This window comes from Symphodus melops (genome assembly GCF_947650265.1).
Source record: "Symphodus melops genome assembly, chromosome: 3".
Taxonomy (NCBI): domain Eukaryota; kingdom Metazoa; phylum Chordata; class Actinopteri; order Labriformes; family Labridae; genus Symphodus; species Symphodus melops.
The window spans coordinates 5,344,230-5,369,567 of record NC_136693.1 but is presented as its reverse complement, the minus strand read 5'-3'; the positions used below and the strand labels follow the sequence as shown (position 1 = coordinate 5,369,567).

Here is a 25,338-nt window from a genome sequence, read left to right as displayed (position 1 = left end):
TACATGATGTCCCTGCTTCTTTGGAATCTGGGTTGCAGATTATTTACAAATACAAGATTACGTGCACATTACGTTCAGATCACTTGTTTCAGCCATTTAACACAAATATGATCTATTTTCCTAAAAAATGAAGTAAATCAAATAAATACATGCATGAGATCTGGCGTCTGTGCTACATGAAGACATCTTTATTAAATATGAAAATAGATCTTTAGCTGCCCTATGATGGTATGAGAACTTACAGGACTTTAGGAAAGAAGAAATCAAAAGTAAAACAACTCGAGAACTCGGCGTACGCTTTAGTCGACTGTGGAACGAGTCTTACCTCTGCGTCTGCTGGCTCGTCAGAGTTCTCCTCGTCTGTGTCCAGCAGCTCCATGGCCAGACTGATAGATCCTCTGCTCTTTATGAACATCAACTGGACAAAACACAACAAGCAAGTTAACACTTACGTACTCTTCGGTTCAAATTTGTCCTGTGATGACCTTTAAGAGTAGAAACCACAGTCACATGGTGTTAACCTGAACTTTCCTGACTTTACCTAAAAAGGGCCCAAAATACACAACGATGACATTTTCTAAGGAATAATTTTTTGTGCAGGTGCGACACATTTGAGTACAGTCAGGACCTTGTCCCCAGGTTGTAATGGTTAGAAACCAGCACAGACTTGTTGGTGATATGTTCATGTGTACGGTCAAAAAGGAGCTGATATTGTGTGATAGATGTGTTAGTGGTATAAAACCAAACAATGAAACTCTCCCAGCTCTCTGAAGCCTGAAATAAGGATTCAACCTCCATGTTTAATGTCAGGTAGATGAAAACTATTTCTACATTTTAAATAGAGCTGTAGTTCAAAATATGGTATAGACGCTTGTTACCAGGCAACATCTGTTCGGGGTCAATGTGAAGGAATAGAGAGTGAACTGCATGTAGGTGTTAATAAGCAGTTTAGCATCTCTTACTTCATCTGCAGTACACTTCAGGCTCGACTTACCTTAAAGCAGTTCTCATCAGACATGAGCTGCTCTGCTCTGCGCTGGTAGGTGCCCTCTGCTGTGGCCCTGGACGCCTGCGTTGACAGCGTGCCCCCAGTGGCTTTATTGGCACTTTCACTCAGGTACATGTCCGTAACACGCGAACACACATCGTCGGTCACGAGGTGCTGGAGCTGTGAGGGCAACAGGTTCAGAATGAAAGTGAACGGATTCATCATCTGAACTTAATGGCTGAAGGACCAAAGACTGAAGGAGAACCAAGGCTGTCATGATACCAGATTTTAAAGCTATAACGTACGAATATAAATCAAACGATATCAATGCTTGTTACAATGCCACAGTCCTAAGCATCTGAATAATGGGATGTTTCTTGTATATAATTACTGAATAATTCATAACTCTGAAGCGACAAGTAAACTACGTTTTCTCACAGCAGCTTTAGGTCATTAACATGACTGAGGATCTGTACTTTTCTTTAAAGCTTTCGTCCTTTTAAATACGGTCAATCACTAAAAGAACAGAGAATATTAACTCATGCTATCGAAAAGCATATACATCTTTAACAAATCTTATTACAAACAGTGGAAAGTGTTTCTGTGTCATATAAAGCAGAGTGAATGATGTGAAATTAAATGTTCTGACCTGCCGGACAATGCTCTGGATGAGTTTGTCCATGGTGAAGGCGATGTAGGCGTGAATAGTAAACATTTCCCTCAGAGAGTCCTCGTACTGAGCCGGCTCCATGTTTCCATCCAGAAGATTACGCACCATTTCCAGAAACACCGAGTAATAGTCCTCGACATCAACGTCCACTGCAGGGAGAAAACAGTCAAAGTCAGGACTGATGTAAATGAGACATACAAATGACACGCTGCCTGATTGTGTCGTGAAATCTAAATATTTTAACAAAAATGAAGCTGCAAGATGTCCAGAACTCAAAGTCTTGGCGTTTATTTCTCACTTACTGGGCTCCTTCATTTTTAGTTGGATTGCTGGATTTTCATTTTTCTCCCTCTTGAGCCCCAACACCTCTCTATCCCAATCTCTCTCACGGCCGTCCTCCTCCATCTGCTTCTCGGCTTGCCCGTAGATCCGCAGCAGACGAGAACAAAGGATGTGGTGAAGGCGAAGGAAGATGTACCAATAATTGTTCACATAGAACATGTTGTAGGCCTCATCGGTTCCCCGCAGCTTCTGAGCCGCCGTGTTGCTGAAGAGGAGTTTGGACTTTGTCGGGCTGCTGCCTGGCAGGCCGTTATGCTTCTTGGGGGCATCTTGATCCATCTCCATGTCGTCTTCCTCCTCATCGTCCTCCTCCTCCACGTCGGAGAGCTCACCTCGCCTCGCGAACAGCAGGTCAGGGATGAAGTGGTGGATGATCTGCTTGATCTTGTACTTGTCTTCTTTCTGGATGCCCACCTGTCTTTTGACATGGTGGATGATCAGAGCGGCGGCGTCCTCCAGGATTTGGCTGTCCTCGTAGGTCACAGTCATGTGTGGGCCGCTTGGTGGGGCTGTGGCAGCTTCCTCAGATGCTCGCTCCTGTCGCTGTGAGGCACAGACAGAAAGAGACACAAGGTAACTTTCTAAAGAGAAAATGTTTTCTGAAGGAAAAAATAAAAGTTTAGCCAACAATTAACAGCAGTCGATCACAAAGAGACGGTGCGTTTTGTTTCTGAACTTATAGAAGGATTTTAAAGTGAAAATGTTCCCTTACGTCGTCATAAAGCATCTCGATTTCATTCAATAACGTCTTTGAGCGCAACACTTTGGTGTCATTCTGCTTGAAGTTGATGCCCTGATGGTCGAGAGACTTCAGGTAATACTTCTCATTCTGCTCCCGCCAGATTTTGTTGAAGCCTCTCTGAGCTTCTCTCCACTCCTCCTCCTTCATTTTTAGTCTGAAATAGTCACACAAGAAAAAACAAAATGAATAAATGACCTTCAGAGTTACTTGTATGAATCTCAGAAAACACTAAGAGCTTTGAAACTCTAATCAGACTCAGATAAAAAAACTTCAAACACATTGTTAACCTTTTCAGCACTATCGGGACGGACACAGCCGGGTTCCTCTTGAGCCCATCGATGATGTCGTGGGCTTTGTCTCCATATATCCTCTGGATAGCTTTGCGATGAATGACCTCTGAGGAGCCGCCCATTGTGTTGTCCAGCTTGAAGCGCAGCTGCTCCTCAGCTGACATGCGAGAAAGCCTCCGCTGCACCGTCTCCAGGGCTCGTATCGTGGCCAGGTTGGCTTCCAACACAACATCCAGCTACGGGAGATCAAAACCAATGATTCGAGAGCTGCTTCCAAGTATGGCTGATGGTGCAAGCTGCAGCTTTTTAACTGGGCATCTAGATCTTTCTTCGCATAATTTTGACTCCAGACCACAGAGCGACATAGAAGACACAACTTTAGAGTATTTCCTCACCTCAAAGCGCTCATCCTCACATCTGTAAATGTGCTCCTCGTATTGAGTCTTTTTGGAGCTCACAAATGTTGAATCCTCAGACCACGATGGAAACGACACCCATGTGTCGTTCAAAACCTGCAACAGGACATTCAGCTCAATTCAAATTGGACATTTGACAACCATGTTTAATTATTTATCAAACTTAAAGAGCTTTACAGATTATTCTGAATTGTTATAACGAGTTGTTTGGAAGTAAAAAGCTGAGGATTTTAGCTAAGTAATTTGAAATACAACAACTAGCTACAAATGATCAAAGTAGAAATCATTTATATGTGCATCATGATGTGATTAACACATCACATTCACAGCTTTTAAACTAAATACACTATCAAACAACTAACTGATTAACCCAAAATTAGATCTTTAATCTATTGCTTTGTTAAATATACATGACATGCATCTACCAACAACAGGCTTTGTTGAGGCCAAATATGTTACGAGACCCCCCCAGCTGGTTTCTCTGTTAGCTGAGAATAAATCAGTTCTGACAGAAGCAGCTTTATTTAACACACTTCCCTCAGTGACTCACCTCTCTGCACAGCGGTGTCCTGCCCGTGCACTTGGGCTGCTGGTAGCTCTTGGGCAGTGCTCTATAGCTGGACCCCAGCCTCTTACAGGAGGCGTAGTCGATCTCCATGGCAATGCCTTCTGTAGCACGCTCCTTAGGTAAACTCTCTGCATGGCTCGACTCCCCGAGACAAGACTCTCTGTACCCCAGGAAGTTTTTAAACCATGTAAAAAGCTCTGGGAATTTTCTGTCAATCAAAAGATGTGAAATTATCAGTTAGAAGTGAAGCAACAGAGGTCAAAATAACTTTTTTATAGGACAGTTATCATTAAATATCCAAAAACTGTTTTACATTATATCAAAATCAAATCAGCTGACAGCTAAAAATGTCTTTCTTTTTTAAAAAGATTTACATGTTTTTGTTCATTGCACTAGACATCTTACAACAATATTTCACTGTGTAAGAATAAAAGAATAATTCAAGTTTAATGTAAAAAAAATTCTCGATGGGACAGAAAATAAAGCAGTCGGCTGTAAGTGTGGGTAGCTTTAGGACTGGCGGACAGACGTTTAATCTTACCCAAGAAATGGGATGACCAACTGGACCAGCTCGGCACGCGAGATTACTTCCTGGTTAAAAATGTGAAGACACCGCAGGAAGTTGTCGTAAGCCTCGGAGCTACGAAGAGCCTTCTTCACCTGTTCACATTTCAAGCGATGAGAAAAAAAGAAGTCAATATTAGCTTTTCAAGACAAATCTGCTCTTGTTATTGTGACACGCTTGCATCTTGTTGTTGTAAGACTTTAAAAAGTCAGTACTGATAATAAACAACAATACTGACCTTTTCAAAGAACATGGTTTCAGTGCTGGTGCTGTGTTTGCTGACATCAGTCAAGCCGTGGTCCTTCCCCATTATTTTGGGTTTCTTCTGAGAGGGTATAAAGACAAGGCAAAGTTGCGTTTGATTCAGACTCTAGAAACCTAACATGATAAAGTGGAGTAAAAGTTCCACAGAAGAGAAAGTTGTATTTGGTTTGGTTTAAAAAAAAAAAAGACTATTGTACAGTGTCTGGTAATTCAAGCCACAACTACTGCAGCCCTGCAACCATCCAATCCTCATTAATGTTTAGCTTTTGTGTTCAAGAGGTTTGTACCTTGATAGGGGGCGTGGCTCCCACTCCACCGGGTCTTCTGATTGGCAGGCCGTTCTGACTCAGCCTCTGTTTGTTGTTCAGTAAGGGTCTCTTTACTGTGCCGCCGTGATCATTACGTACAGAATCTGCCCTGTCCGGTGTGGTTTTGCCCAGCAGCTGAGAAGAGAACTACATCCCATCATGAATAAAGCCAAATAGATGAGCAGTAGCATCACAAGCAATCTGTTTAAATATGCACAACCTGTAAAGCAGCTCAACTGAATAAGACCAAGTGATTCAGTCTACAGCCTTTTTATATTTTTAAATTTACATGCACAGTAAGTTGTGCACACTTCCAAATACAGCCGATCCACTCCTTTAAAATAAACAGACAATTGAGGTTGTGTGTATTTGTTCTGACTATTTTTGGCTTGTTTTCAAATCTTGTGTAAATAAAGTTAGAACAATAATGAGTAGTAGTAGTTGTCATCATAACCCTGTTGTTATTATTATTGGAGGGAGGGGGGGGCATTCCCAGGGAGACACAACATTCAGTCTATAAAGGTGCATATTTCACACAAAAAATCTTTAAGGGTCTTTTTACCATTCTTACCATTGAGCTGTTTGCGTCGGGGAGGAACTGTCCAAACTCTGAGAGCAGATCTTCTTGGTTCTTAAAGAGTCTTGCTACCTGAGTGTAGACCTCCTGCTCAGTCAGGGCTGGGGTGTAGTTTCCTCCTGCCTCTTTAGCATTTCTTTGTTCCTTCTGTAAATTGTATCGTTACACAAAATGATGGTGAGATTAAAACTCACACACTTGTTCCTGAGTACTGATAACATGTTCATGTTTTATTCCCAGAATGTTTTATAGTCAGGTGAATTTCTTACCTGGTACGTGTGCAAGATTTCCAGGAAGGCCTTGTAGATGTCTGGCTGACCCTGGAAACGGTTCTTAATCTTATTGACGTAATTGATAGCGTGGTTGAACTCGACGGGCTGGTTGTTCTGGAGAGGTGGCGCCCCGGACGGCGTGCTGCTCACAGGAGTGTGGGACTGGACCGAGGGTGAGCGCGGTGAGGCGTAGGATGGGATGGATGGGTTTGGCTGGCTGGTGGGTGTGTGAGCTGGAGACTGAATTGGCTATTTGGATTGACAGAGAAGAGTATAGGTATCTCACACTTCAAGGACAGATTCAGTTTGTCACGCAGAAAAGGCCAACATCTCTGTGACAACTGATAAAATAGTGATAAGAGTGCAATAAGAAGGAGTTTATGTTTTGATCTAAATGCAGTTTAGTGGAACAATATTGAAAGTGGTACTATACCTTGCTGGTTTTATTGGGAGCGGGTTGGGTGGAGACCGGTGGAGCTGTGGTGGTGGTAGTTTGTGTGCTGGCCTGAGGCAGACTCTGGTGCTGCTGGTGGCTCACAGGTTGGCTGGATGCTCCGCTTACAGGAAGGTTGTGAACAGATATCCCATGCGGGGTGATGTAATGGATCTGACCTGGTGTGGTCACATTGACTAGATCGTTGGTTTGAACCTCAATTTTATATCCAGGTGGCAAAAAAGTATTAAAACCCATGATGAGGTCTGGGTGTCCTTTAAAGAGCTGGGACACACGGTTGATTACTCCAGGAGTGTCTATGCTGTAGTAACACAATGATTGACAGAAATTACACATCACAGGTTTGGTTCTGCATGTCACATAAACATCTTCATACACAATGTTGATAAAACATCAAATTAAATTACCTCTGGGACTTGAACTCCTTCATAATATCAAGGAAATCATTATAAACTTGTGGCTGGTTTCCAAACTGAAGCTTCACTTGATCCAGATAGGACAAGGCGTCTTCAACCTGAAAAGCGCAAAGTCAAAAATGATGTGTAGTCGTCTGAAATTAGTAACCACTTCATTCAAAAAATAAAATTAACTGACAAACAATCAGCTAAATGTTAATGTGTAAACACTGGACCCAGGTTAATGGTTTTTAACACATCTATAAACGTATTCATTGAAGGTCGGTGTTCAGATGGCCTAGCAGCTCCATGTGCAGAAGCTGTGGTTAGACTGTAGCCTGACCTGAGGTTCTTTTCCAGCATGTCCTTCCCCACTCTCTCTCAAACTTCCTACTTTTGCCACTGTCCTATAAAATAAAGGCAACAAGCCTCTGAAATTAAAAAAAAGTCTGAGTTTTGTCCATGTGGCTTTACCTTTAGCCGTTGAAACTGCTGTTGTCCTTGGGTCGAAGTCATGGGTGCTGATGGATGGACGAGTCCTTGGACCACTGCAGGACCCTGGGCCTGAACTGCCAGGCTGTGTGCAAGGGGACCAACATGAGGTGCCGTGTTGTTATGTCCATGTGCATGTCCACTTGTGCTCTGAGGCATCGTCGGCACCTTCATAGGAAGAAATTATGAGAATTTCAAGGTCAATAAATGTGACAGATTACCATGCCCTGAGTGGGGTAACTACACGTTTACTGCTGTTTCTATATCCAGAAACAGCAGTAGACCTTAATAAACACGCAGTTAACACCATGAACTTTGTTGTGTATGAATTTTAACAGGGGGGCGTGGTCTTAAATTGAACAGGGCAATTACGCATGTCATTGAAATAACAGCCGGAACATTTGACTAAAACTCCTGCAAAAGTATCGTTCCCCAAAAAAAGTCTCAGTGCGTTTGCTCACCAGCTTAATTCTACTTGATTTTAATAAGTCTGACTGTATACAGTACAAAAATGTCACTGAAATTTAAACAAGGTGAAGCCCCTGATCAAACACAACAGTGACTCCAGCACAGAGGTTGTTGTCCAAGAGGTTTAAACTGATACTATCCTACCTGGTAGCCTTGGGGGAGAGAATACTGGATTCCAGTGGATGGCTGCATGTTGTCTGCAGCTGCCTCTATCACAGTCTGGGCCGGGGCAAGGGCCCGGTGCTGGAAGCTGTCTGCTATTCCTTGAACTGGGGGGCGGCGTGATTGCTGTTGCTGGGGCGCAAATATTGGTTCCTGGTCCTCCACGCGCCTCTTCATTGTATAAACATACTCAAAGGGGCTGAAGTGGACAGAGGCAGAAAGACAGTAAACAGTCTGTTTGGTCTGAATCAGCCTGAGAACTTTACCAACATCATTAGTTTGAGCCTACAATAAGAGAGAGAGTGCTCTACTTGCAGTCATTTTACAGTCATCTGAGGATAACATTAACACTAACAACAGTTAGCAAATATAGTTTCTATTTGTTGGAAGTATAACATTTTAGGATATTACTCTGAATTACTACATTAAGCTCTACATTTTGTAGTTTGAGACGTGACCTGAAACAATTGAAGTTCTCTCCACACATTTATTCTTGTGGCAGTTTTACCCACAATTTACATAAAGTCTGTGCACGCTGTGTTTCTGTCAGCGCCTGCCCCTCTGGTTCCATTTCTGGAGCATGAGCACATAGCCATAAGGAGCTGTACACACGGGTTTACATGATCACAGGAGAACTACAAGATCACATGAGAGGAAAAAGGAAAACATGCAAACAGCATGTTGCTTTGTCTTTCTCAGGTCGATTTATTGTTCATCAGCTGCCTGTTTTGACGTAATATTGATAAAGTAATGGAATATACAATCGAATGCTCAGTACTTTCCCCTGTCTGACTACAAGTGCAGGGTCCTGCTATTCTGTTCAGCTTGATGCATGCTTGCAGCATGCTTTGTCAAAGAAATTGACTCTGTGAGTATTTAGAACGCTGCTGGTACACTCCAGAGACGCACCACAGCGCTTTCTGTGGAAACACAATCATTGACTAGAGTGGAAGCAAGTGGCGCTGTAGTACGCGGTGCTGACAGAACCCAACGTGCACGGCCTATGTAGAAATTGCAGGTTAGAGTTCTGGTTGTCATTTGACTTAGTCTTGAAAATACTATATCTGCATAAAAACAATTTTAAAAGTTCCACAAAAATTGATGACCTGACAAAGCTTCACTTAGTAGGTGACAGATTCCTGTTTTAACTGTGTGAGATGTTGATGGGATCGTTAGTGCTTCAGAAGAACTTTTAGTCAAACATCGTGACATCAAACTTACGAGTCTCAGGACATTCATTGAAAGTAAACAAACTGAGCAAAGATCAAAATCTACAAGCTCTGAACAACAGTCAGGCAGACATACATTTTTGGACAACAGGTTGTGACTTTTTATAATTATCTGTCAATGTAGACGTTTGATGGTGGTTTAAAGAACTAACAATGTGTGGGATACTTTCCCATAACTTAGTTTGGCAATTGTATTACAAATTGAAAGGCGTTTCATGAATTGCTTGTTCACAACAGCCCTCAAAGACATGCTGTCATTGTTCAGCAGAATGGCTGAGGCAGCTGGTTAGGGACCGTCTTACAAGTACCATAACAGACATGGGTCATTTCAAGTTTCAAGTATTAGTAGTGTGTTGGTCCTGTAATTGAATTACTGTTTTAACCAAGTAAACTGTGTGCTTTATAAATACATTTAAATAGATTAAATAAATTGTTTTTTTAATCTGAATGCACTCTAAACAGATACAGAGGCATCTGTATGTAAAGCACCAGACACTTTTCACTTTATAAGCCCTCATCAGCAACACAAAAGCCTCAGTCATTTTAAAGACAAAAATCACTTTGAAGAACACAAATACAATTTTATGTTAGCGAAGGCTGAAAGACGTTCATAAAATAGAAAACGTTCATTACAGTGTATGTTTTGTATAACAGCTTTAACTATTTTCCATATTTTATTAACTATAAAAATGAACCTTTGCATAAGTTTTGCAAAGAAGCAGACTGTTGGTTAACCATTTAATAACCTAAGCTAAATACAGAAAGCTTTTACATAAAATAACCACATTAAAGGCTTGGTTCTAAGAAAAACTAATAATAAAAAACTGATAAAGAATAACAAAAAAAAAATCAAAAGTATTGTTTTGATTGTGATCTATAAAGCCTTACTATTTTTCCAAAGAAATTAGAACAAAATAGCTTCTCACTGTCATTAGTTACTGTGTATTTATGTTTATTTTTGTTGAGGCCAAAATAAAAAAGTTTCTCACAATTTTATTGGAGAAAAAAAACCGTGAGCGATTCTAACAACAATTTTGGCCACAAAGAAAAAAACAAAGGTTTGGACACCACTGCTCTAAGCACACTTCCTACATGTGTACAGAGATAAGTAATTTAATGACACTCCCTTAGCTGACGTCATTGCAGTCGTTTGTGCTGTCGTTGGAGAGAAAACAGCGGCAGAGCATTTACGGTCTTCAGTCGCCGAAATCGTCTCTGTCGCACATCCGGTTTCATATATACATTTTTTTTTATCGAAAACGCGAAACAAAAAAATGTCAGACAGTGAAATTAGCCGTCGACTGGCGCTACAAAATAAGGGCGAACATTTCGACGTCAGCGAACACTTCACATTGAAGAAGGCGCTGTCGCTCGTCCCCCTCCCCCCTCTCTACCAAACACCGAGCTTCAGCTTAACGCCGTCCGCTCTCAGTGAGTCGACACACGGACCGACGTTAGCACTCGACTTGGCTCCAAGTTATGAAGCGAGAAAGCTCAACTCTTACAACAAGGCTAGTCGGCACAACGAATCAGATATATACGTGTGTGCGTGACTCTCCGGTCATTGGTTACCCTGCTTTGTAAAAATAAAATAAAAAAGGAGGTAAACTCGTTGGCTAGGTAACGTGTTGGCTAGGTAACGTTACTGCTCGGTCGTAGCCTACAGATGGAATACCACCACGTTTCACCACAGCTGTCAGTCCGACAACATGGTTTTTAAAACATGTGCGCTACATTTTCCTCAAAGCAATGAAATAAATAACCATGTGTATTTAATTTGTTTAGTCAATGCTCGTTGGTAGGTCAGGAAAGGAAGGAACAGTGGCCAGCTAACAAGCTAACGCTAGCTTCTGATTAACGTCAAGTACTGGGAGGAAGTTCAACAAAAATACATTTCGACTAAATCGCTTTAAAAAAATATTTTTCCCATCCCCGTCATGGTTGTCTCTTCTGAAGAAAAAAACAGAACAACGATTTTTCTAAAAAAGAGAAATCTGCCTGTTCTGTTTCCTCGTCGGTCTGCTCAGAGTTAGCATGTCAGCTAATTCATGGTCGCCGCTCAGCTCGCTAGTTTCACATCTAGCCTGAATAACGTGTTTTTGCAGCAAGCTAACGCGACCGTCGCTGAAACGACGTGTTTTATTTTGTTATGTGATAAGAAAAAACGTACATTTTTATCCTCCAAACAAACCGACAAAGGTTAGATTACTATTCCCCCTCTGTCCGGCAAGGTTATATTGGAGCTAGCCAGATGCTACGATAGCACAACAACCAACCCCCACCAGCACAGACTATCGTCGGCTAACAAGCTAACAGCACTTCAACTTACCTCGCAGGACTGCCACCAGCAAAGATGTGTCGCACCAGTGTACCAGAGGCCGATCGGGAGACCGCTATTTGTGCACTCACTGGTCCGTGACAGAAAGTGAAGTTTGGAGAGGTGGAAATGTGAAAAATGAAATTAGTCGTAGAGGCTACGTCGCTAACAACAGTGTATGTATGAAGCGCTGTTCCTTGAACAGAGAGGCGTGTCTAACGTGAAGGCGGGCCAGTCTCCTCCCAGTCCAAACTGGGATTGGTCAGATCTCCAAAATGAAAACAAATACACTTTCGGCACTGAACCAGTTCTCTCTCTCTCTTTTTTAAACTTGGTTTAGCTTATGATATCTTTATCTGTCCCTGTTTGCACCTCAGCCTCCATCTAACAATCTAAGTCAGATTTATGCATCCCTTATGAAATACTTTTATCTATCACTTTCCATACAACTTCAACATATCTACGTAACAGACCATCGGAGCAAGTCAAGTCTCCAGGTTAGGGAACAAGAATTGACCAAATACGGACAACTCTTACAAAAAAAGATGAATCTAATGAGGGAGAACACACAACTAGTGAATACAACTGAGAAACTGTTGTTTTCCAACTCAGCAGAGCTCAAGAAACACAATTGTATGATTTCTTTTTTTTTGATGCACAGTCTTTTTTTTTTTCATTTTTATTTCCAATGATACATTTCCAAAAAGTAAAAAATACAGCAGTTAAAAAAAAACAAAAAACTGATTTGTGTGACCATAAAGGGGGTCAGGCAGACTTGAGAGCAGATGTCCATCTTGCAAGCCAGCACAATCACAAACTGAATGCAACAGTTTTTTCAACCCGAGAATCTTTTTCTCGTGAATGCCATATATAAGTGTCATAGAAACTTAAACTAGAGAAAAGTGCACGCAAACTTTTTATGTATGACCTTGGCGTACAGGGGGAAATATCTTCAAGGGTACTGGTATAGATGTAACGTGACAAAGTGTTTTTAAAGTAATCACAAGGTTATCATCTGTGTATACACATTGTAGTGTAACTTTAGCTTATTTTCTGCAAGCAGACGTTAAATAAAATGTATATGTAGTTTTTTAGTGTGTTCCAATGAAACACGTTCTTGATAAAGTTCAACTCATGAACACCCTTCACCTCATCTTTTACATTATCCCATCGGCTTTAAATAAACAAGGTGTGTAAATATGTTGTGCACTGTTTAAGATGGTGTTTTAATTGATTCATAACATCCTTTTTATTCAAAGATAAATGTATTTTTACTTGTTTCAGATGAAAATTTAAAAAGGTTCAATGTGTTGTCATTAAGTTAAGTTAAAACGTTTCAATATGATTTTTCATTAAGTTACCTTAAAACGTTTCAATATGGTTTTTCATATATTTAAAAAAGTAGAATTTTGTTTCGTGCGGGATATGCTTTGTATCTTTTTTTTTTTCCAAAGATGGCTAAGTTATAATGGTAGCAGCATTATTATTCTAATTATTATTATCAGAAATCAGTGAAATACAATTTGAAAACTAGTGTAATATTGTCCAAAAAGACTCTTCTTCAGCTCCTCTTAACTAAGTTCTTTAGCATCTCCTAAATCTTGACATCGTATGTTGAATGACCACCTGCCTGGAGAGCTGTGTAACTAAATGGATGAAAAAAACAAAGGACATTGTTCGCGAACATGCTCAATGTTGTGTACGCTCCCTTTTGTATTTTTTTTTTTTTATTAAAAAAGATGAATTTATAGGATTAAGCTAGTTATGTTAGTGATTCAATACTCAAATGTCTCAAACAAGAAAATGCACCATATTCTGACACATCATCATCCAGCAGCGTGTTCAGTAAAGCAAGACGTTTTGAACATATATGCTGACAGTTGTCAAAAGCACTCCCGCAGCCAGAGCTGAGGCCTGTTCTGGAGCTGCAAGAGAAAAGAGTGGAGATTATAGAGTTGCAGTTGTGTTTACCTGTGTGCATGTTTCAATTAACACAAAGGTAACAGAGATTTCAAATGTCAGCAGACATCAAGAATTCACTTCAATCCATACTTGAATGAAAATACATTTGTTGGTGTAATAATTGATCATAAACGTTGGAAGCCGCACATACATAATGTAAAATCAAAATACACCATTGCCATTTTATATAAAACAAGCAATATCCTGAATATGAATTCATTATAAACACTGTATTGTTCTGTTGTCGTACTGTATCTGACTGACTGTGTGGAGGTATGGGGGCAACACATACAAAACCAACACAAATTCTATATTTTGTTGCAGAAGAAATTTATACTAATTGTAAATCGATGCCACTTTTATGAACCGACCTACTCGCTGCTTATTAATTTACCTGCCTTAAAGTTTCATGATTGAGTTGAATTTAATATACAAAGCACTGATTTAAAATCTTCTACCGAGATGTATTGAGAGGCTGTGCGAAATCAGAGAGATTCATTGTGAACTTCAGGGCACAGGTGTCTTCAAAAAAACAAAAATCAGGATAAATACAAATCACAAACGTGTATCTGTCAAAGGGCCAAAGCTTGTGGAATAGTTTTGACAGTGGTTAGTAAATGTATTCACTTAATACATTATACTTAAATTCAAAACAGGGTAATAAACAACTATAAAAAGGACACGCGAGGATCAGTATTTTGAAAAGATTGCGACTTGTGTGTTATTTTGACTAATGAAATGCTGGAACTTTAGTGCTTGTTTCTCATTCTATTGTATCACTATCAGGTAGTGCAATGTTTTGTTTTGTAGTTGGTTAAAGGGTTGCCTTTAACTTAGGCAGTATGTTCTGTAAAATGTGTGGGCGTAATCAGCCTTAGCTTCAATGCTCTATATGTATTTATTTGTAATGTTCATATTTACTGAAATTATCATATAATTATGTGTTTGTTTTTTTTAAATGCTGACCGAAATAAACTTATGTCATCAGTTGCACTTTATATCATCATCATGAAATGGAATGGGACACTGCCTGACATGAATTACATATTAAATGTGGACGCTGAAATACACATTTTATGCACACAACATTGAAAAGAAGTTGATTTGTTTGTGCTTTAAGTTGTCAAATGAATCAGGTCTTCAACCTGTTAGAAAAGCTTAAAAATGTAAATAAAATATTGAACGTATTTTTTTTTATCAACTCTGTTCCAGTGATCAATTCATAATGGATTTCACGGGAGAGTGGACCGATCTTACCGAGCATCTTACCGTGTGAGGAGGGGGTGTTCTGGACAGTTGTGGAAGCTACAGTAGTACTCGGTAAAGCAGCATCATGCAAACCAGCATGAGTTGTTGGTGGTGCAGGAGTGACCACCAGGCTAACAGGACCTGATTTGATAGTGTAGCTTCTGGAAAACACACTGTTGAGCAGAATTCTCTGAGTAAAGTCGGGGGTGCAAACATCAGGGCACTTCTGAGAGGGTAGTGTGGCGATGCAAAGATTCACTGTGCATTGGACGTACATCTGCAAAACACAAAGCAAATGCATTTTTAAAAACATAAGACAGAAGATCCAAACAAACAAAGTCTGTAACATGAGAAGATTTTAAATAATTTTAAGACTCTAATGGCTGTTGACATACTGCAGTGACTCATTTTGAAACTGTATAAGAAGAAATACAAAGACAAAAAATAGAAATAGGCCGCATGTTAAACACAAATTACTTGATTGAATTACTGTATTTCTTTGACCTACGTTTATTGTATTTCAAAAGGGATAATGGCCAATTTTTTTTAAGGTATTTCACATAGCCCTATTTGCACTTTTCTGTTTCACTGCAGGGAGCTGTGAGAAAAGCATTTCCTCTTTTTTGTTTTTGTTAAGCAGTTTTATAAGAAAAATGAAAAGTAAAGGGAATCTTTCATTTATACTTTATGTTTTCCATGGTTGCAAATTTACTTTTGAGTTTAATAGAACAAAAAGTAATACATCATTATTTGTATTGCTAAATATAATATCATAACTTTGTCATTAAAAGAGTGTATGTTATGTATGAGTGTGTTACATGAAATCACATACAGTTGTCCCCTTGGTCTGCATGGCACTCAAATCAAGGCGGTAAACCTTTGAATTGAGAGTTGTTGTAACAACCTCTAATGTGTTGTTTGAAGCTGAACACCTGAAAGAGAAGGAGCGAGAGAACTGTTACAATTCACATCATATGTTGTTTTTAATTCTATTACTTCTGCTAATAAGAGAATAAACATTTTAATCAGCCTTGTATTTACTCTATTTGTTCTGTTTCAGTTGGCAGCCTCAAACTTCTAAAAAAAACAAGTAGGTGGTCATTACCCTCCCTGCAGAAGGGGGTGGGATAAAGCAAAATCCTCCGTCTCAGACTCTAAACAGTCGCTGACCATCAGTTCAGCTCGATGGATGCTGCAGTTGGACATCACATGCAGGTCCAGCGTGTTAATTCTTGACCTGTCTGCTAAGCTGGTAGTATTGTCCGTGTAACTGGCAGTTGTTCTGTTGTTAGAGGAGTTGATGTTGGAAGGGGTGATTATATCTGATAGTCGTTCCACTTCTCGACGTACTCGACTTGGAGTGATTTGGAGGGTTCGGAGCCGAGCATTGGTTGTGAATTTTGCAAATGGCCCATTTCCAGGGAGGTAAAATGCTAGCCAAAACCTCACAGCACCAAAGGTCTCCTTCTCTGTGGGTATGTTGATACTGAACTGCGGCTCCTTTGCCTGGACTCCGGGGATACGGCAGGCCAGAGGGAGGATGAGAGAGGGCGTGCGTCTGACCACTGTGTACGGCTGAACACTTTTCAAGGTGTTGGTGTAAACCAGCTCTGTACCAGAGTGCTGCAGAAAAAGAGAAAGGATGCTGATGCTATAATTTATAATCCATTGAAAAATCTGTCAATACAAATCATATTTTAAATGAGTTGGGAGTAGTGTAGTTAAATAGGTATTTTATTCCATGTATTCACTTTAACTAAATGGGTACAACTGCAGCAGGATGAATATTTTTGTTTGTTTAATAATTTGGGTCAGGCGTGAGCCATTCGGTTTTATTCCCTGGCTCTTACCACTCTTCTTTTTGACAATGTATCTTTGAATTTTTCAAAAGCTCGTAAACATGTTTTTTTTCAACATATATTTAACCATATAAATGTGTATGAATGGGATTAGTTAATACTGATTGCTTCAGGCAGAGGTGTGGGTGAGAATGTGTAGGCATGACCATGAGCGCCTTGAGTAGTCAGAAGATTTAAACAAGCTTTATACAAGCTCAAGTCTCTTTACCCTTTAACATATTTATCTGTGATTCTGAATCAAATCTGAGGGGAATACAAGAAAACTATTCTGAATTGATAAAGACTGGAAAAAGTGAATTAGTTATACAGGCAGCTTATTCTCACATCTGTTTCAAGACAGTCTGACGTCTGTCCCAAGACTAGACTCCCCCTGCTGGCTCTTAGTAAAAATGCACATTTAAGGCACCTTCACACGCTTCATTTTTTTTTTTAATAACAAAGCACTTCCAACACAGTATGTTCAGCAGTTTTTTCAGGAGGGTTTTAAGTGACCTCTAAAGTACTGCCGTTGTCCTTCATAAAAATGAAAGTACTACCGTACAATCTTGTGACATTGTATTTTGTCCCTAAAGCATAAGCTTGGCGATTTCTTTTTTCCTTTAACCCATTTTGACCTGATGAGACATCTATGTCTGACATCTATGTCTCATCAGGCAGAGAAAAAAAGACAAAACAGAAAACCACAAAACAGGAAAGAAAAGGAAGAGAAGACTGGTGGATCAAGTTACCATAGACTTGGTGCCACAGCCAAACAAGGAGATGGTTGCAGTCAGGTGTGTGCGGTTGTAGGCGACGGGACAGGTGGGGCTGTTGAGCTGCAGTTCAGACAGGTTGATGTTCTTCAGGGAGGCGAGAGGAAGCACCAGAGTCATCTCTGTCTTGTGACACTTCAGCTCTGTAGGTGAACATCAACACATGGACACACTTAGTATACTGAAACTTTGAATTACACCCACAACACTTCAAACTAAATGTAATGTTTTCCCAACCTGTGCCATCAGGTAACGCTTTCATCTGCCCTGAAAAGAAAAGCGAATGTCAATAGGCAATACATTCTGAGAAATGTTTCCGTGAAGAGTTTATGGCTACTGTGAAGCATAACTCTCATTCTTAAGACATTTGTAGTGAGCTGAAGGTCTTACTTTGGTACAGCCATACACATCTGGGCTTTGACTGCCAACTGAAAAGACAAGAAGAGCAAATTTACAGCATTTCAAGTAAATAAAAATATGTAAGAGTGTGAACCCTATTTGGACTCAAATGGTGCATGTGGTACATTTAAAGAGAAGTTTTTCTATGATTTGGTTCACTTTTGGACATATCTGAGTACTAAAAATAATATGTGAACATTACTTCCCTTGCATTGTAAGCAAGACTATTTGTGAACAATATACCATAACAATTCTTTACTGTGGCTGCAGGATTCAGGACTCGAACATTTGAAAATGAGAGGGAGTGTACGACATGAGACAAAGGTGCACCGAGGGATTTGACTAAAGGCAATGTATTTATTTTGTTATGTGCCTTTACCCGCAGGGGACTAAGACACCCTGCATGTTACATGTGACATGTTTTTTACACGCACAAGTGAACACGGCTAACAATTCTGCAACTGAGGATATACCTTTTGTTTACATGCACCTTTTTTTTTTTTAAGTTATTCCGTATATGTGATGTGTTTGGTAAGAAGGGTTTCTAATTCGTGAAACTTTGTGTCTTGTAAAGAGTAACTAACAAGTATAAAAGGTTTTAATGGGATATTTTTCACTGTTATTTAAACACAAATGTAGCCTGAGGGGTTTCTGTAGCATGTTCTGTAAAGTAGGAGCCTTTATACCACTATTTAAACAGGATAGTAATGCAGATTACGATGACACACTATATAGTATTTAACGTGTTTTGATGACATGAGATGTTTGTATTCAGATAGAACATTTTCTACAGAGTCCTCACACTTTACCCTTGTAATGAATGTGGATGCATTTGCATGTGTGCCTATAATTATACCACTTATTCTCTCATTTGAGCTTACCTGTTGGTATTCACAGCATAACAGATGGGCAAAAGACGAGCTAGATTGTTTTCAGAGCGGATCCAGGCTATGCTCATCATGGCGACTGGGCCAACTGTTTTGAAGCCGACCCTGAAGAGTTCAGGTGGACCAACAACTACCGCCTCTAAAATCCTGCAAATATGAGGCACAATAAAAAACATATCAAGATGGCACCGCACTACTGGTTGCTTGTTACAGCAGCTCTAAAACACTGCAAATAAGTAGAGAAACCTACATTTAGATGTTCTAAGCAATATTTAGGAACATTTGCTCATGAAGCCTGTGTTCACTTTGTAAAACCATTCAAGCGGTTTGAATGATTGTTACCTATAAGAAATCAGCTTTGTCTGAAATCACAGCCTCGTTCAGTCATTCAGTACTTTACAATCAACAGTTTACTCATAGAGATGTGAATTGAGATTTCTAACAGTTATGCAGGAGATTTGTACGACCTCCACACTCAGACCTCCAACACACAAATAGAGAGACACACCTCTCCCGCTGTGACTCGAAGTTGATGTCAAATTTTGCGTCCTGGTACGGCAGGACAAACAGCATGGAGTCCTCTTTGGGGGTCACACGTGTTGCCACAGGTTCATCGCTGCAGCTGGCAGTCGACTCCTCCACTAAAATAAGAACAAGAAACCTTGTTTACATTGCAAGATGTTTTACCATGAAACTTTTGAAAGGACTGCAGTGAGCAGCGTTTTAATCTTGTTTCATCCGTCCTAAAGTTCCTGCTCGGTGGGTACGATTAACAAGTAAAAGTCCTTGTGCTTGATTCCAGCTGATGTGTTAGTAAGTTTTAAAAAATGAAGCAATGGAGCTTTGACAACAGGCAATGATAAAAGAAATGGTACATTTATGAAGCATATGTAATCCTTTGTAAAGTTGCTGCACCTTTTTTTTTTACATTTACAGCCAAGTTGACCTAAACTTTGAGGATTTCAGACAACAAGCTCAAAGAACCTTTAATGTCTTATAACGGCCCTTGGTGTGTGAAATGTTGCTTGTATAATTCGCTTTAAAGAAGACTATAACTTCCTATTCTCATCAAGGACAGAGGACACAATACACAAAAAAACAATATGGGACATAACTCATACTCAAAATATTTGCGAACAAAAGCAGCTATTTGTGAACAGTGTGTGGTTTATGGTTCTACATGTTTGATGATAAAAATATGACACTAATGTAGTTTTATCTGATCGACAGACTCACCTGTGAGAGAGAGGTGCACTGGGACAGAGCTGAGGGGTTTGTTGTCTCTAAACTTGATCGATGGGGGGACAGGAATCAGGTCCTCTGCCATCAGGTAGATGAAATACTGTCCTGCTGCTGCCTTTCCATTGAACTTTAACATGCATCTCTCCTAAAGAGAGAGGAAAACCAAACAGAGCACAACTTTATGTGTTGTGTTTATTGAGCAGGAAAAAAACCTCGGCATGCAATATGAATGTCACAACTTTTGCCGAACTTGTCTGCGATGAATTCTCCTGAATAATTCCTGTTGTGTTGGAAAAAAAGATCAGTTCTGCTGCTGTTTGTTGCTCAGTGTGACTTTATTTCTTCCTTATAAGGAAGTCAACACACCGCAGAGAATTGATCTACAATCAGAATACTTACAGAGCCCTCAGCTGTTTACCTCTCATAGCTTGGTATAATTCACTGACAGATACTGGCCCCATCTTTCTTACTATTGCTAATCCTGTTTTTCTTCCTTACTGAGACATCACTTCCCTTAAAATGATGTTTTCTGTGTTAGAAAAGTATTTTGAAATCTTTTTGGCTACTTTCCTATTAAGTTCATGAGTACCAAAGACTTGTGTTTTTGTATTTAAAAATTCATTTTGTATTTTGACTGAAGCACAGCAGTCCAATACTTATCAGTTTATGTGTCAGTATTAATACTGTAGTTTAACAAGTTGTTTTATAGAAGACTATCTGTATCCCACATACAATATATAAAAAAAGTTTTGGATACTGATCACAGCTTCTAGTAAACCATGGGTTAACCTTTTTTTGTTTTCTTTGTCAGAATGTCTTTTTTTTTATACCTGTGATGATTTATTGTTTGCATAGCTTAAAAGTGAAGTTAGGCTCACCTCATCAAGCTCTATAAACGAGTGCTGAGGACAGTTACGACACTCTCCTCGTTCTTCGCGGGCAAAGCGACATTGCACCTTGTCCCCATCCAGGTCTTTCACCGACAAAGGGATGTGGTGAGGACAGTTCACATGAGCCCTGATCACATCACACGGCAGCAGACATACAGAGAGAGAGAATGAGTGCCTCGTATCATAAATACTGTAGCATCAGCACAAAGGTGTAAACAAAGAGCAGATATAGTCAAGATCAGTGCATCTGTAAAAGGATTATGGGAAATGTTTGTTTACAGGTGGCTGTTTCCTGGAAAGTATTATCAGCTGCCTGAAGTGTTTTACGTTGCATTTATGTAGTGATTTTATAAACATAGAGACGTGTGGACAAAGTGACCATGAGAGAATTTGGGATCTGTTTCTGCTGTAAACCCAGCTACACATTAACTGAAAAGCTGAACTTTAATCATCTCATCTACACTCTTCCTTCATGGCAAACAAAACAGTCAAACCTGTCAAGTAAGGTAGAGTCTCTTTAGATACGACATGTCATTTTTCCATTTCGGTTTTCTTTTTATCATCTGAGAAATTAAACATTACAATGCATCTAAACAAGTTCACGTTAGTTATGACAACACAGGACAGGATGGTTTCTCTTAAGTAGTATATACTTGTACGTTACCTAAGTGGAGGAGGGAGAGCAACAAAAGCAGGATGATTCAGTCTCCCACTGTTCTCTCGAACCACTGGCGCTGCATTTATCGATACATAAACTTCTGTGTTGGAGCTAAACATTCAAGAAAAACATGTACGTTAATGTCACTGTGAAACACTGTGATACTATCTGATCCTACTTTAATGTATCCTGAATCAAAGCCGCACATCAAATTCACAATTAGAAACCAAAGAAAAAACAAACAATTATAAAATTCAAGCAACATGGTGTAGACCAGAGTAAAACTGAAGTTTAAAGGACATGTGCAGCTCTTGCCATGAAGACATACCAAAGCTGTGCTGTGCTTGAAGGGCAGGATTAACAGGAAAGTTAAAGACATTAAAAAAAGGAGCACAGCCCAAAAAAAGTCACGAGACACTGATCGGACAGATAATACTGAAAAAAAAGCACAAAAAAGATTCTGTTTATTACTTGAAGAAATTTCTACATCAAGTAAAACACCTTTGATTTAACATTATTCTTGAAAATGAATATCTGTACATGCATGCTGACCGTTTATTTTATCGTACATTAAACTGTACTGTCGTCAAGTTATCATCGCATTAAACAGATATACAACGTCAACAACAAGCTGATATGAGTTGTATATTTAGTCAAGATGTGACAAACACAAGGTGGATGAGGCCAAACACCACAAAGAAGAAGCAGCCGCAGTTAAAACCGAGAAGCCATTTCTTCCAGTATAAAGATGACTTAAGGAAAATGTGTTGATATATGAAAAGTTCTGATTTTAGATGTTTGAGGTCAAAGATCACAGGATGGTGTATATGTAGGTCACATACCCTAATCTCAAGGTGGATTTAAAGTTACTGGGGACAGTTTTCTGCCACTGGCGGACACACCAGCCGGGCGCTGGTTTGGTGCCGTTGAAGGGTAAGGAGGTTTTGTGGACCACACAGTCCTCGCCTGGAGCACAGAGTCCGTTCATACTTGGACAAGGACCTGCAGCGATGGTAGTGAAGTGAGCGCGTACCTGCAGAAACAAACAGATGAATGACACAACTTCTTCTTGTCAGCATTGACGGATTAAAAACTGAGCAGACAGAATTAAGCTGAGGCTAAAGAACCTGTAGGGCGGGTACAGTCTGTCCTCACTCACTTAAAAATAGTTTCACTTATTGTTGTGTTGTACAGGAAGTATTAGACGTTGGTTCAACTAAAAGAGAAAATTCTCTTAAAGCTGCAAAGCGTTTTTGGAACAGTGAAAAGCAATGGTGCATAAAAACCAGTCAAAGCTGGGTGGTCAGTGTGTGCGCCTCATGTATGGAGACTGAAGTCCTCCAAACTGGTTGAATCCAAACTGTTTTTCAGCATGTCATTCCCCACTCTCTTTCTCTCTGTCCCTGATTTCCGGCTCTATCCACTGGCAAATATCTACAATAAAGGCGGAAAAACAAAGCAAAAAAACCCCCCAAAACCCATTGTAGTGACAAACACATTCTTCTGAACTTCTGCCAACATGTAGGTTCGATTTCTTCTTTCTTTGTTGTTGTGATACTCAGCAGGATTTACTGCCCTACTTTTGTGAAGAACTAGTGGAACATGTAACAAGGAAGCAACTTCAGTATGTTTCTTGGTCATTCATTTAAATGACTGAAAAACAAATCAAAATGTCTACCTTGAGAGGGTTTTTTTAAACAAGCTGCTATACATAATGTGTTGTAATTATGTTATTATTATACATATTTTGTACCGTAATAATAATGTTGGATGTTTGTCATTACGTGAAAAGAATTATTTCTGCTTGACAAATTTGTGTTAAATATGTTCAATAAAGGGGTTGATAAAAAATGCATTGTTGAGAAAAAGACATGTCAGATAGTTGTGACAATATTTAGATATTTTGGAAATATATGAGAACATGAAGCAGTTGCACATCAGAGATGACGGAGGTACAGGATTTGATAGAGCTCGATGATTGATTATTCATTTAAAAGATGATTAGTAATGGGAATTTTAGAGGCACTTGTAATAATGAGTGTTCTTTCTTTTTGTGTACAGCTCAAAGGAAATCTTTAGTTCTCCTGTCCAACATGAACATCAGTCGATCTTATAATCCTGGGTGTTGGTTTTATGGTGACTGATGTCAGCCGGAGGAACTGAGACGATGCAGGAAAGGAGAAGATTATCAACTGTAGTCAGACATGGAAACTGTTAGTTAAAGGTTAAATACAAATATCAGCAATGGTTTAATTTATCACACATTAGGCAATACTAAGTGGAGAGAAACTAGAAAAAGGGAGGAAGTGCTTAAGGACAAGGACTACAAAATACGAAACATAAAAGACTAAACTTCATAATAAAGAAAACACGCAAGGGAAACACGATGGAAGAAAGAGACAAAATAAAACAGGAAATGAAATGTTAACACTGAAATAAAAAAAATAAATTAAAACATAAAACATGAACTAATGACACCTTCGTCACAGCACTAAACAGTGTTTGCGTATATCCCTGATCTCATTCAGGCAGGTCAACTATAACTGACAATAAGCACACTTCTCTTCCTCCCCCTGAAAGCCAAACTGGTTTGACGTTGTGCATACTACACTCATGATGCTCTTTATTTTGGCTCTGTTATTATTGTTTCGGTTAAGTTATCTCTCAACACAGGATAAAAACCGGTTACAACAAAGTGTCGCGTTCAAAAAACATTATATATAAACATATTTCAGTTCCTGATCTGTCTCTGTTATTCAATACTTCATGCTACCAAAAGTCTCTATTCAGGCTGATTATGTTTTTATAAAAACATTGTTGTGATAAATGTTATAGCTAATCGAACACCTGTCTCCTCACATATTTATGTTTGAGTGAGTTAGATTTTAAGATATTATTGATGATTGATTATAACCTCGGGACAATTCTCCTGATTCTTTATTCCTTCACGATCAACTCAAGTTACCACTTCACACATAAACACACAGCAACAGACAATAAAATAAATGTGAATGCACATTCCAACAAAAAGCACATCTTTAAAGCACTACTTTAAGATTTGTTAAGAGCCTCTTGTTCAGGACTATGACGGCTAGAACCACATGGAGTTAGCCAAAGTGAACCTCTCTGCACACAGGTTATAATGACAGGGTGTATGAATTCCAGGGGAGACACAATTAACTATGCAGCAGTGTTGGCCATGCGTGTGTCAAACACTGATCAGTCGAGCAGGAAGTGTTGAACCACCTTTAGTACCAGACTCAGACGCTGATTTCATGCTTGACTGATAGCTGCCTGTTTAAGTCTCACACATTTGAGCTGTCTCACGATTATTAGTTTAAATAAGGAATCAGGAGTGTACAATTAGTATAGATACATTTCAAAATGAATTTATGTTGCCAATTAAGTCCTACAAGGCTGCATCTCATGTTTAAAAGGCAAATACAAAGAGCCTCCTAATTTACACCTAAACTGTTAATAAGTAGAGGATTTTCTCTTCCAAGGACTTATACAAATGAGTGGATTCTTTTTTATCTCTGGCTTTGAGATATTCATAAGAATGGAGTAAAAAATAGTAAAACAACATATTTCTAAATTCCAATAACATAATGCTAAGTGTATAAAGAGGTATCTTTAAATAAATCTGTAAATGTTTGGTTTCAGTACTTACTGTCGCCTAGGGCAAGACAGAAACGTCATTGACTGGCAAGAAGAGTATCATGGGTTCTAAAAGTTTGGATTCTGCGACTCAAGGAAACAAAAAAGGTTTTTGAGTTGAGATTGCTCACCACATGTCCTCTGTGGTTCGCCAGGGGTACGACGTGGACCGTCAGTCCCAAAGACGAGGCATCGCAGGCAGGGCCTAACAGGAAGAGAGTCAGGCCCTGCAGCAGGATGCTCAGTTTGGATCTCTGCAACATCT

General features: G+C 39.5%; 2 protein-coding genes across 6 annotated transcripts in view; both read right to left on the bottom strand.

Moving 5' to 3' along the window:
* Nucleotides 1–11,685, bottom strand: part of LOC306821530 (paired amphipathic helix protein Sin3a-like) — a 17,811-nt gene extending 6,126 nt beyond the window's left edge. For 4 of the 5 annotated variants that reach the window (XM_079340022.1, XM_079340025.1, XM_079340026.1 and 1 more), the window contains exons 1-18: nucleotides 11,532–11,685; nucleotides 7,956–8,172; nucleotides 7,326–7,511; nucleotides 6,864–6,970; nucleotides 6,436–6,757; nucleotides 6,000–6,251; nucleotides 5,725–5,877; nucleotides 5,133–5,300; nucleotides 4,820–4,906; nucleotides 4,558–4,676; nucleotides 3,999–4,224; nucleotides 3,428–3,544; nucleotides 3,030–3,268; nucleotides 2,713–2,896; nucleotides 1,961–2,543; nucleotides 1,638–1,807; nucleotides 995–1,168; nucleotides 326–418 (exon numbers count right to left, since the gene is read on the bottom strand). In XM_079340022.1, coding sequence (XP_079196148.1) covers nucleotides 326–418; nucleotides 995–1,168; nucleotides 1,638–1,807; nucleotides 1,961–2,543; nucleotides 2,713–2,896; nucleotides 3,030–3,268; nucleotides 3,428–3,544; nucleotides 3,999–4,224; nucleotides 4,558–4,676; nucleotides 4,820–4,906; nucleotides 5,133–5,300; nucleotides 5,725–5,877; nucleotides 6,000–6,251; nucleotides 6,436–6,757; nucleotides 6,864–6,970; nucleotides 7,326–7,511; nucleotides 7,956–8,150 — 3,375 coding nt within the window. In that variant the 5' untranslated portion in view covers nucleotides 8,151–8,172; nucleotides 11,532–11,685. The remainder of the gene's footprint in view (nucleotides 1–325; nucleotides 419–994; nucleotides 1,169–1,637; nucleotides 1,808–1,960; nucleotides 2,544–2,712; nucleotides 2,897–3,029; nucleotides 3,269–3,427; nucleotides 3,545–3,998; nucleotides 4,225–4,557; nucleotides 4,677–4,819; nucleotides 4,907–5,132; nucleotides 5,301–5,724; nucleotides 5,878–5,999; nucleotides 6,252–6,435; nucleotides 6,758–6,863; nucleotides 6,971–7,325; nucleotides 7,512–7,955; nucleotides 8,173–11,531) is intronic. The other variant, XM_079340023.1, reaches the window with a different exon arrangement.
* Nucleotides 11,614–25,338, bottom strand: LOC306821772 (uncharacterized protein). Its single transcript, XM_079340346.1, has 14 exons — nucleotides 25,205–25,338; nucleotides 22,259–22,449; nucleotides 21,423–21,527; nucleotides 20,747–20,885; nucleotides 19,863–20,013; nucleotides 19,135–19,267; nucleotides 18,621–18,773; nucleotides 17,731–17,768; nucleotides 17,578–17,607; nucleotides 17,317–17,483; nucleotides 15,835–16,352; nucleotides 15,562–15,661; nucleotides 14,751–15,006; nucleotides 11,614–13,444 (listed from the first exon to the last, which is right to left on the bottom strand). Exons 1-14 carry the CDS (start codon nucleotides 25,334–25,336, stop codon nucleotides 13,362–13,364), a joined length of 2,196 nt encoding a protein of 731 aa, XP_079196472.1. The 5' UTR covers nucleotides 25,337–25,338; the 3' UTR covers nucleotides 11,614–13,361.